The sequence below is a fragment of the Triticum urartu genome, chromosome 5, assembly GCF_003073215.2.
Source record: "Triticum urartu cultivar G1812 chromosome 5, Tu2.1, whole genome shotgun sequence".
Lineage (NCBI taxonomy): Eukaryota > Viridiplantae > Streptophyta > Magnoliopsida > Poales > Poaceae > Triticum > Triticum urartu.
Window position 1 is genome coordinate 582,088,008 of NC_053026.1, and position 12,672 is coordinate 582,100,679.

General features: G+C 46.6%; 2 protein-coding genes and 1 pseudogene across 2 annotated transcripts; all 3 read left to right on the forward strand.

Annotated features, from left to right (window-relative positions):
- Positions 1–810: 810 nt before the first annotated feature.
- LOC125507453 (BTB/POZ and MATH domain-containing protein 1-like) lies at positions 811–1,985 on the forward strand. The gene is made up of 2 exons (XM_048672029.1): positions 811–850; positions 925–1,985. Exons 1-2 carry the CDS (start codon positions 811–813, stop codon positions 1,983–1,985), a joined length of 1,101 nt encoding a protein of 366 aa, XP_048527986.1.
- Positions 1,986–6,836: 4,851 nt separating this feature from the next.
- On the forward strand, positions 6,837–7,914 carry LOC125506120 (BTB/POZ and MATH domain-containing protein 3-like). Its single transcript, XM_048670991.1, has 2 exons — positions 6,837–7,152; positions 7,186–7,914. The coding sequence occupies exons 1-2, from the start codon at positions 6,837–6,839 to the stop codon at positions 7,902–7,904; spliced, it is 1,035 nt and encodes a 344-aa protein (XP_048526948.1). The 3' UTR covers positions 7,905–7,914.
- Positions 7,915–9,493: 1,579 nt separating this feature from the next.
- On the forward strand, positions 9,494–10,546 carry LOC125506121 (annotated as a pseudogene).
- Positions 10,547–12,672: the final 2,126 nt, after the last annotated feature.

Consider the following 12,672-nt stretch of genomic DNA (forward strand, 5'->3'; position numbering starts at 1 on the left):
TCCTCGCCGACCTTCAATCGCTCGCCTTCCGCCTGGCGCCACCGCCCCCCCCCCCCCCCCCCCCCCCCCCCCCCCCCCCCCCCCCCCCCCCCCCCCCCCCCCCGCGGAGCCCGACTAGTTGCAGTCGTTTATTTCTGTTCTGGGGCTTGTTGAGCTGTGCCCTCAGCATTAACCCTTATGGATCCTGTGTGCTGTATGAACTTTGTGTGTGTGTGTGTTTGAACCTCTGTGGATTGTTGGCTTGGGCATGTGCTTTATTATAATATAAAGCGGGGCGAAAGCCTTTTTCGGTTAGGTAAACGAGGGAGATAAATATATCGCAGGCAGGACAGGACAGGACGCAAACATATAGTAGATCGAGATGTCCCGTGTTAGACATAAACACACACTTACACAGAGCGTGCGTGCATGTGTCCTGGTATGTTCAGTACTCCATACCGAGTCGGTTAATATTAGAATATCAGAGTCGGTCACCGAGTATTCCTCCAGAACGTACATCAGGCCTTTACATACGCCAGGGATTGTAGGAAATCCCGTGAGTTGAGTTCAAATATCAATCAATAAATCAAAAGAAACAGGACCGATTCCAATCGGTTCGACTGTTTCACGTGCGTACGCTTGTGTTCCGTTCCGGCCGGCGGCAAGAATCAATCGAGTCACGCTGCTTGTGTACTACTCCTACGTACGTGCCTTGTGGTCTCTACATACATAAGCTAGCTATATATATACTCGGCCGATTAGAGGAAAGGAACTTCCTTGTGTCCGTCGTCCAGACACCACTCGGCGCTGGGGCTATGATGAGTTGGACTGATGAACCGGAGTTCCCAAGTGCACCTCTCGCCACAGATAGGCGCAGCAAAATCTTTCCTCCCGCCAGCCCTCCATCTTACTCCGAGTCCAAGACCAAGCCCGCCTCCATAATAGCAGAGCCCTACGAGATCCCTGCCGCCATGATCGCTGAATCCGAGAAAAGGTCGTACGTGCTCAAGATAGACGGATACTCGATGGCCAACGCGCTGCTCAAGAACGGGGAGTGCATGACTTCCGCCCCATTCAGCGTTGGAGGCCACAACTGGGTCGTGAGATATTACCCCAACGGCTATCCTAGGCACTGTGACAATTATATCTCTCTCTATGTACAGCTTGAAGCTGCCGATGCCGAGGACGTGAAGGCGAAGGCCAAATTGAAGCTCAGCGTACTCGACAAGAATGCAAATCCGGTGCCTTCGTACAGCCGTACCATCCCTCTACACACCTTCTCAAGGAGGGCTCCAGACCGTGGCTACCATGACTTCATCCACAAGGCTGGCATTGAGGTATCGCCGCACCTTAGAGACGATTGTCTCACCATCAGGTGCGATGTCACCGTCGTCAAGGACATCGACCAAGAAGCAAGGATTCCTCCAAGCGACCTCCACCGGCATCTCGGCGATCTCCTACAGAGCAAGGATGGAGCGGACCTGACTTTTCAAGTCGGCGGACGGACATTCCCGGCTCACAGGTGTGTCCTCGCAGCTCGGTCATCCGTGTTCAAGGCGGGGCTCCTCGGCGCCATGGCGGAGAGTTCCTCTAGTACTATTGAAATCCGTGACATGGAACCTGATGTGTTTGAGTACTTGCTCCATTTCATATACACCGACTCGGTTCCTCTACTTGATGTGGTGATGGCCGGGCATCTACTCGAAGCGGCTGACAGGTACGACATCGGTAGGCTGAAGGTGATATGCGAGGAGAAATTATGCAGTCATATTGATTCCAACATGGTGGCGACCAGCTTGGCTTTGGCCAAGCAGCATGGTTTCCGTCGTCTCAAACAAGCTTGTTTGCAGTTCCTTGCTTCTCCCTCCAATTTGAATGCTACGATAGCAAGTGATGGCTTTAAGCATCTGCTATCCAGCTGCGGCTGGTCTGCTTTTGAGGAGCTGAGAGATAGAACTAGCCGGCTGAATTCAGAAAAGGATATTATCATGACATTCCGGAAGTAATGCTTCCGTAGTAGTATTATTAATGTCATCCAATTTTTTATAGTAAAAAATGATTATGCTCTCCACGTATTTTCTTTTCAAAAAGAGAATAATCCCCGGTCTCTGCATCGATCGATGCATACAATCATTTTTAGCAAATTATTCAATAAAGCCTTATAAAATAAATACACGAATCAACTAAAAACCACCTTCCTGACAAAAGTTATTGTGATACCTGCAAGCTTTGACGATGTGACTTGACCTTTGCATCAAACACACATCATGTAGTCCGATGGCCTCGCCAAGCCGCCCGCCGGTGAGCCGGGAGCACTCACCGGTCTAGCAAACCCTCAATGCGCATTCCATACGCATGCTCTGTAATCCGCTGCCACCATCTTTCGTCGTCTCATCTTCAGGAGTGGTTAGTACATTGACCTTATCAGTCCCTTCTGCCGTTGACGCCACCATGATGTCAGACAGTGCCACCCTCCCGCGCGTGCCCCTCAACACGCGTCCGTCGCCCAGACTCCGTTGTACCATGCAGCTGATACCCGCCGTCATCAATGCGATACATGCAACACCGCTTCTTCTCTTGTCCCCTCGAGGTAGCACCGCTCCAAACAGTGCCCCCAAGAGGGAGACGGCCTCGAAGGCACTGTCATAGTCCGACCCGAGAGACACAAAACTAGGTTTTCCTTGGAGCAGTTGAAACGCGGTGACGACGATTGCAATCGACGATGCCTTCGGCAAGGAGACGACGCCCACGGCCCCGTCGTCGTCCTCCACGACCGAGCTCGACATGGGTTTCACCTGAAGTTGTGCCACACTGAACTAGTAGCTGCCCGGAACCGCGCTGTGACTGCGCGCATAGTAGCCGGAACGCCGATAGGGATCTAGCATCCCTCTTCGGCCCTTTATCTGTTGTCGTCTGGCCATGGGCCCCCATTAACGACGGATCTGGGTAGGGGCCAGACCCACGGCACACGGCCGCCCACCATAGCCAGGGAAGCGTGCAAGCTCATGCGGGCATGGAGGCGAGCGCCACCGCTGCATGGCCAGGAACGTTGTCCTGGTCGCTGCGCGCACTCACCCTGCTGGTCTCGCCCCAGCCAATCACGAGGGTGGCTGCCGCATCCGCCGCCCTCGGCAGGGACCGCGTCCAGGACTACGACGCCCGGAGAATGATGAACACCTGAACCGGAGCACCATTGCCTCGAGCACGCACGACCGGACCATGCATGTGGGCCTCCCAGCGCATCCGACACCATGCGGCCGCTCGCCGGAGAGTGTGGAAGCCCTGCTGCCGTCACCCCGTAGATCCTCCCGAGGCATCCCGTGGGCCGCTGCCGATGGGATCCAAGCTGGGAAGGAGAGGTCCACTCAAAGAACGCCCTGTCGTCTTCGTCCCGGACCCATGCAGGCTTTGCCGGCAGGGCCTCAGGCGACGGCGAGACAAGGAAGAGGTTGGTGGGAGACATGTGGCAGTGAGACTGGATCACCCCCGCGGTGACCCAAGCGGGGCAACCCAGGGGTTATCTAAAGGGAAACGTTTACCTCCGGACGACCGGCCGAGCGCTCGGCCGGTCGCTCCTCGCTCGCTCGCTCTGTCACGTAGGAATAGACTAGCACATGCTTCGGGTGGGCCTACAGCTTATCTCTTCCCCGCCGCACTTTTTTTCTTTTTTTTTCTGGGCTTATTCTTCGTCTCGTCTTGTCACTTTTTCCTCTCGCCTTACCTCCTGCATCTCAAACAGCTCTCCCACAGATGCTACAACCGAACAGATATTTTGCTGGAATCGATGGTAAATTTTGCTGAAAACAGTGTTGACTTTTTGCTGCATGGGTGATACAACTAGTTCTGTGTAACCCACAAAACTGCAACCGACACCCGAGAAAGCTACAACCAACCATGAAAAAGTTTCAACCAGAGATAATCTGGGGCCGGCTAGTGCTGCAACTGTTGACAGAAAAAGCTTCAACCGTAGATGAGAAAAGCATCAACCAGGCACCGTGAAAAGGAAAAAGCTACAACCGTTGACTAAAAAAGCTTCAACCGTAGATGCAAAAGTTTCAACTAGGACATTGTGCAACAAAAAAAGCTGCAACCACTAACAAAAAAACTTCAACTGTAGATGCAAATAGCTTCAACCGGGCGATGGAAAAAAGCTTCATGGAGGCTCGGGTTTTCACGAAAGCCACAACAGCCCAATGAACTGCTACATGAGTGCTTTTTTAGTTGTAACTATAAACTAAAAAATATGCTAGAAACATATAACTATTTTGCTTCCATAGTTTTTCCGTTTTTGTTGTGAGCTTTTTTGCACAATGCAACATATGTTTTTTTCATTGTAAAGGTAACGAAATTTATGCTACAAACATTCAACTATTTTTTTGTTTTGATTTTTGATTTTTGTTGTGAAGTTTTACTGCAATGCTACATACACAATACATTTTAATAACAAGTGCAGATTTTCTGTGTACATTTTTGATTGAAACTATTAAGTATAGATAGCAGAGCGAAGTCACATCATCATTTTGATGGGCTCCACCCACCTGACAACATGCAACCTCCACCGCATGGCCCTGGCCCTGATGCATATGAAAAAGCGACTTCCAAATAGTGCAAGTGGACCAGCGTGCGTACACAGAAAAAAAAAAAGAAACAACATGCGCCGCTTTTATTCCACCAGTTTAATCGAACGGATTAAAATAATCGGATCAGCGGCTGGGGCGCGACCGGCCGAACTGTTGGGACGGCGCACCGACGCCTAGTGCTCGCCTTATCTAAAAGGATATATTTTCTTACTGGTATGATTGCGTGTATGTTTAAGAAGAAAAATGGTATTCACATGTAAACTAATATAAGACATTTTAAAGATATAAAAATCTTATATCAGTTTATAGTGGGAGTACTTATCAATCATCCAAGGCATGTTCTAAAAAACAAGGAAAAGCACAATAGTTGGAATTACGTGGATAAGTTGAGGCTTTTACTCGATGAGGACTATGACTCAGAATTACCAGGTAAAACTAATTTCTTGATACTACAATAAATAGAGCAGTTCTCAAATGCAAAAATGCAAAAGTCACAACTGAGATGTACCGGGTAAAATTGCTCAGGAGAAATTCATAAATGAGAATACCATAGATATCCATAAATCCACGATGACTAATTTTCTAAAATAAACTTGATAATTAATCACTTAGTCCTCTCAACTGTTTTGTCATAAATCACCAAAACACATCTTCTAAATCACTTTCCTCCTATTGACCCTCAATGAGAAGCTTATCTAGGTTGAGTTCTTTCAGTAGGGGATGTTGATGCACTGGAGTCCCCTTCGTGCTTGATCACCTTCTCTCAACCTTCAATAAAAAGCTTAGCTACGATAGGTTGAGGCGTTTTAGCAGAGGATGTCGATTCCCCATTAACGATGCAGTCTTGCCTGGTCTCGCTGATAACAATATGAACCAACATCATAGTCCTCATTGACATGTGTTTACCTAACATCATGGCAAAACAATCCTCATCAGCTACATTCAGGAATTTCTTTTGAATGTTGTCATAGTACCAGGGTTACTTCTCAAATTGCTTGAGCATATTCGTCCAAGTTATTATGCTAAAGTTTATGGTCAATTCATAATCAAATACGCTGCTAACTACGATGCTACCATCACGCAGGCGATCAGTGCGACGCCCATGCCAAATCTTCAACATAATTGGAACATTGTTGGTCGTGTCATCAGTGAGGTGGAGGCATTATATGAGTGCATAGAATGTGATTGGAAGTGGAGGGAAGAAAGAAGGGCTATATGCACCAACAATTAGGTATGTGCCACCATCGAGCGTCCTGGCAAATTATCAGGCATGTACCGAGAGACATGATTCTGGACCATGGTTCAGCCGAACCTATGGTCTATGTCGTACGATTTAACATCCTACTATATGTGGATTTGTGACATGCATGCCAACTGCATTTTTTAATCAACCATGCATGGATCCTCATGAATAGACATGCATGTTTAATCATCCATGCATGAATCCTCATGAATAGTGTCTAGAAATCAATGGTGCGGAGTGTAGGTTCGGCTAAACCATGGTTCCATAAAACATTTTCGGGCATGTACCACTATCAAGTGCTGCTGGTGGACCTCAAGTTTAACTAGAGCTTTTGAAATAAAGAAAACAAACTCGGTTTTAGAGGGAAAACAAGTCTCTATACAAAAGAAGTTGAAATAAAGAAACAAAACTAAAGATTATGAGAGATTCTTTCAACTAGAGCATGATGATCCGACTCAAAGAAAAAAAACTAGAGCATGATGACAGATCCCATCATCTCACATGATCAGTGGCGTCCGTAGCCTCGGCCCAAAAAGGTTGATACCACGCAATTACACAATTGACCAGTCCTGCTCCAACTCCAAAGGCGATCTTAGTTTGAAGTATCAACATTTTGTTAAGATGTTAAACGCGACCATGACAGAAAAGATGTTGTATTGCTGCCGTTGGTGTTCTAATGTTCCTCTTGCCCGTTTCTAATAAATTGCACCATTACCTGATCAGGGCGAATGCAGTATCAGCTGTCCTGCCTCCTGCCTGAGCCCATCTCGGCCGTCCGTTTTTCTAACAGCGTCTGGTAAAAACCATCCGGCAGAAAACCTAACTCGCTGTCCGCTCTACTGCTTCCGCCGCCACCCTTCCCCCCGCGCGTCTCTGCCACCACCTCCAATCCCTAGCGCCGGCGGCGGCGGCCGTGCTTCCAGCGACATCACTGGACAGCGGCGAGAATGAATAGATACAGATAGAGGGAACAAAACTAGTCCTCCCTCTGGCGAAACTTGCATCCTACTCCAAAGTCCAAACCCACCTCCAGAATGGCAGAGGAATGCAAGATTTCTGCTGCCATGGTATCTGAGGAAAGGTCTTATGCGCGGTCATATGTGCTCAAGGTAGATGGATACTCAAGAGCCAAGGCGCTACTCAAGAACGGCGAGGACGTGGCCTCTACCCCTTTCAGTGTTGGCGGCCACGACTGGGCCGTGCGCTACTACCCAAACGGCAACGATGATGATTCTACCGATTTCATCTCTCTTTATCTCGAGCCTAAATCTGCCGATGCTGAAGATGTGAAGGCGAAATTCACGTTCAGTGTACTTGACGAGGATGGAGAACCGGTGCCCTCATACAGCTGTACGCACCCTATACATACCTTCTCAAGCAAAGGTGATAACTGGGGTTACCCTAACTTCGTCAAGAAGGCTGATCTGGAGGCATCGGTGCATATAAGAGACGACTGTCTCACCATCAGGTGCGATGTCACCGTCATCCACGGCGAAGAAACAACTGTTCCTCTAACCGACCTGCACCAGCATCTTGGTGACCTCCTAAACAACAAGGATGCAGCAGACCTAACCTTTCAGGTTGGTGGACAGAGTTTCTCGGCCCATAGGTGTGTCCTCGCTGCTCGGTCATCAGTCTTCAAGGCGGAGCTCCTCGGCACCATGGAGGAGAGTTATGCAGCTAGTCCTATTGAAATCCGTGACATGGAAGCTGATGTGTTCAAGTCCTTGCTCCACTTCATATACACCGACACAGTTCCTCCTGTGCTTGATGTGGTGATGGCTGGCCATCTACTTGTTGCGGCTGACAGATACAACATCGGCAGGCTGAAGATGATATGCGAGAAGAAATTGTGCAGTCACATTGATTCCGGCATGGTGGCAACTAGTTTGGCATTGGCCGAGCAGCATGGTTTCCATGCTCTCAAAAAAGCTTGTTTAAAGTACCTTGCTTCTCCGTCCAATTTGGAGGCGATGATGGTGAGTGATGGGTATGAGCATCTGAAATCTAGTTGCCCATCTGTTTTCAAGGACCTCGTAGCTGGAATCCTCCCGGCTGAACTGAAAGCAGCAAAGGATATTATCATGACAACGTGGAAGTAATGCCTACAGAACTATTATCATATATGTCATCCATATTTTGGTAGTAATGGTTATGCTACATTTCCATGTATGGTTGCCAGTGTATTTCTGAACAAAATTGTTAGTATTAATCATTCAGTCTAATCTATGTTCACGTGAGTAGAATGGTTCTTCTCGTCACCGTTGCCCTGTTTTGTAGTGACTGACTACAATGCTAGGTTGTGTGGGTCCTTCAAGTAGCACTATTAGATGATGGTGTTTCTTTCTTTGTTCGGTTATTAGCAGTTTAGCACTCATGTCTACTTTCGCACTGAAAAACTGAATGTGAAATATGGATGCCATGTCTGTGGACCATGGGATCTTGTGTTGTAATTCAGTTGAAAGCACTAAGCCGAAGTCTTAACAGTTTTTCAAAATGAAATATTGGTATTTAAAAAAAGCACTAAGCCGTAATCCTCAAGCATTTTAATATTGTTATCCTCTGTTAGCTAATATACTAGTTTTGACGGGCATTGGCTATTATTTCCCTCTGAACAGTGCTGGTAGTGTTGCTGTGCACTTGTTATGCTCTTGGGGCCGGGTTGTTTGGGTTCAGTTTTAGGAAACTCGATTTTAAAGGAGAAAAAAAAGGTTATTGTAGTTTTCTGTTCAGCACGACTAGGGCAGTTCTGTTGTCTGCTAAATACAGAGTGATTGTTGTCTTGAGAAAATGTAGGGCGAACAATCTGAGTACAGTAAAAACTATCTTCAAATCTCTTGTTGCGGTCGGTATAATCGGCGTTCAGGTCGTTACGTTCAGCTGGATTGTACTATCATTGGTGTCCTAATCGATTGCACATACTTTCTGGTCACGCGAACGCGAACCTGGCTAATTGGTTCTTTGTTGCTGATTTTGTTCACACAAGAAGGGCCGTGCCATTTGTCGTTGAAAGGTGTAGCCTCTGGAGGTGAAAAGTTTTACTCCCTCCTTTCCGGTTTATAAGGCTCAATTCAAAAATCTCACCAACCAAGGTAGATGGTGAGTGGTGGAATAGTTTTTGTAATTTGCAAAAGTATCTAATTAATGCTCTTGTTTTTCTCAAAAATTTATGTTTATCAATGTATTAATTGTAATGCATGCATGCATAAAGTACATGCATTGGTCAATTTTCTTTTAATATTTGCATGCAATTATTTAATGCATCTTGAAATCTGAACTTGTGATGGGGAACAACCAAATTGAGCCTTATAAAATAGAAAAAACTTAGATTTTGAGATAAGCCCTATAAACCGGAAAGGAGGGAGTATTTGTTCATTGAAAGGCTTAATTCTCGATTCAGGGTCACATGGAAAATCATTAGTGCTGCATGCATTGCATCGGCAGGTGAAAAGGTTCCCTAGTCATTTGCAGTGCAGTGGAAGGTAAACGAGTAGTAGTAAATGGCAGGCAGCAAATGTGCGCAGGCGCTCAAATCTAAATGGAGATGCGAACAGGCCACTGTTTTCGTTTGGCTGAATGTGAAATGAAGGGATCCAACTTCCCAAGTCCTTTCTATATATATATTGATCGAGCGAAATTCTTATCTCATCAGTCTTCCATCCTACTCCAATCCACCAATCCCGCCTCTAGAATGGCAGAGCAGTGCAAGATCTCTGCTGCCATTGTAGTTGAGGAGAAGTCGTGTGTGCTCAAGGTGGATGGATACTCAAGAACCAAAGCCCTAATCAAGAACGGCGAGTTGATGACTTCTCCACCTTTCAGTGTTGGAGGCCACGACTGGGCCGTGGAATACTGCCCAAATGGTTTCGCTACGAATTGTGCTGATTCCATATCTCTTTATCTTCTTCTTCAATCTGCTGGTGCCGAAGATGTGAAGGCGAAATTCACGCTCAGTGTACTTGACAAGAATGGAGAACCAGTGCCTTCATAGAGCCATGCCAACCCTATGCGTACCTTCTCAAAAGGTTCACCCTGGAGCTACCCAGTCCTGATCAAGAAGGCTGATCTGGAGGCATCGGTGCATCTAAGAGACGACTGTCTCACCATCAGGTGTGATGTCACCGTCATCCATGACAAAGACACAAGGGTTCCTCCAAGCGACCTGCACTGGCATCTCGGCGATCTGCTCAAGAACAAGGATGCAGCGGACCTCATCTTTCAAGTCAACGGACAGACATTCTCTGCTCACAGGTGTGTCCTCGCTGCTCGCTCATCCGTCTTCAGAGCGGAGCTCCTCGGTGCCATGAAGGAGAGTTCTACAGCTACTCCTATTGAAATCTGTGACATGGAACCAGATGTATTCAATTCCTTGCTCCACTACATATACACCGATTCAGTCCCTCCGATGCTTGATGTGGTGATGGCTGGCCATCTTCTAGTGGCGGCCGACAGGTACAATATTGTCAGGCTAAAGCAGATATGCGAGGAGAAACTGTGCAATCACATTGATTCCAACATGATGGCAACTAATTTGGCTCTAGCAGAGCAGCATGGTTTCTGTCATCTCAAAGAAGCTTGTTTGCAATTCCTTGCCTCCCCATCCAATTTGGAGGCAATGATTGCAAGTGAGGGTTACGAGCATCTTAAGTCCAGCTGCCCGTCTGTTCTCAAGGAGCTCATAGCAAGAATCCTGCCGGCTGAACTGAAAGCGGCAAAGGATATCATCATGGCAATGTGGAGGTAATGCCTACAGTACTATCATCATGTAGACATCCTAATTTTAGTAGTACTCCATGTATGGCTGCATGTATGTTTCGAAACAAAAATGCTACTTATCAATCGTATTCAATCTACTCATGTGAGTAGAATGGCTATCATTTTCCTTTCTTGCTAGATAAAAGAAAGCATTATTGAGACTTATCCATTGTGTATTTATTTAATCATTAAGTCTGATTGCTGTTATCTTCCTCTATTCTTCTCGTGCAAGTGATCTTTTGTAACAACCCCAATGTATGCAGCCGGGATAAGCCCCGCAATATAACTACAATCATGTGGCCCTGTACGATGGCGAGACGCTTCTGCCAATTTTACACATTGTGTATTAGTTTACTTATTGATGAGTCGATTACTTCATGCATGCCGTTCTTGCTTTGTATCGTCACTGCCACGGCGCCGCCCTGTTTTGTATCGACCGACTACAACGGTAGTTTGCACATGTCCTTGATACATTATAACATTAGATGCTTGTGTTGCTTCATTCTGTCCGGATATTAGCAGAGAATAGTTGCTGCAGTGGTTGCATGGCTTTTCATTGATTGTCAGCTCCTGAACCACTCCAAGGCAGACTGACGGAGTGTGATAGCTTCAGCTGTATTGGCATCAAGAACCTGATTCAGGGGGCAATTAGAATGTGAGGCCCCTGATAGGTTGCACAGGAGAACTGAGGTAGGATTGGGGAAATTGGGGAAGAACAGAGAAAGGAGAAGAGCGGACAGAGAAACAGAGAGGGAGATGCAGACATTTTTATTCTTCTTCGATAAACAACAACCAAGCAGTATACACCAGGTTTAAGCACTGGACCCATTCATCGCACAGTCCGCACACCACAGTGGATTGGGTCCAACAATCCCACACTCATCGTTCATCATCATCTCTGATATATTCAGAGTAGCTAGAGGACTTGACACCGAAGCAGCACCAAAATCATGGACGATGGCACCGCATGATCCTTATTATTCCTGAACTGTCTGCATGGGAGTAACCAGCATAAACATTCAGTAAAAGCATACCATGGGGTGGTTTCCTCTGACCACTACGCCTCGGAGGTGTTGGTTTGTTGCCAAGGTGTTGATGGCCACCATCGATTTGGAAGGGTTCTGCACACGCTCGCCATTCCTTTTCTGCCACCTCTCCCACCATATGCACCAACAGGCTGTAGTGACAAAATTCTGAAATGTACAGTAACTATGTACTGCTCCTGCCATTTTGGATCAGAGGAGAAATTCAAGTACACTGGAGCCAGTCACCCAGGGGTACCATTTATCATCTTTTCGATGCCAAGTTCCTTGCAAAGTCCAAACACAGTTTGCCCTTTCACACGTAAAATGTACATGTCAAATATCTTCAGCATCCTTTCTGCAGACATGACATAACGCAGAGTTCATCATATGCCTGTTCGTGAGCATGCAAAACATGGAATTGTTCCATGTAGGCAGCGCCAGATAAAGATCTTCGCTTTCGTAGGTAATTTGAGTCTTCATAATAATTTCCACATAGGGTGCGCGAAGGAACTTCCCTGTACATTTGTGCACCACGATTTCTCACCATGTTGTTCCCACTCATTATGTTTTTGATTGTTTTTTGAGCTGGAAACTGTAGAACAACATAATGAAAAAAAATCAAATGTTTTCTGGGAAGAATTCTCTCCTAAGGGCTCCATTTTCATTGGTCACACAAGCAACGACACCCGATGAATAAATAAATAAATACGAAGGATAAAAATGAAAAATCCTTGTAGTGTTGCTAATGTATTTGGCAACTGGCTACATGGGATTGATCACAGGTTTAGAACCCTTCTCAGAGTGGGAGCGCTTACCGTTATTTGGTCGTTTTGGCTCTGTAGAAATGATAAGGTTTTTAACGATAAAAGTACTTCTCTTATGCAGGTTATCTACAGATGTACCGGGACTCTTCGTTTATGGTCCTCTCTACAACGTGTGGAGAATCAAGACCTGTTTATGGAGGTGTGTACACGATTGGAGGCTACGGCGAGGGATACTTTTACCCAACATGGGTGGCAGCATGATCTTAGGATTGGCCTCCCTCCGCTTTAGGCGTTATACGGATACTACATGTTTTCCTTGTATTTTG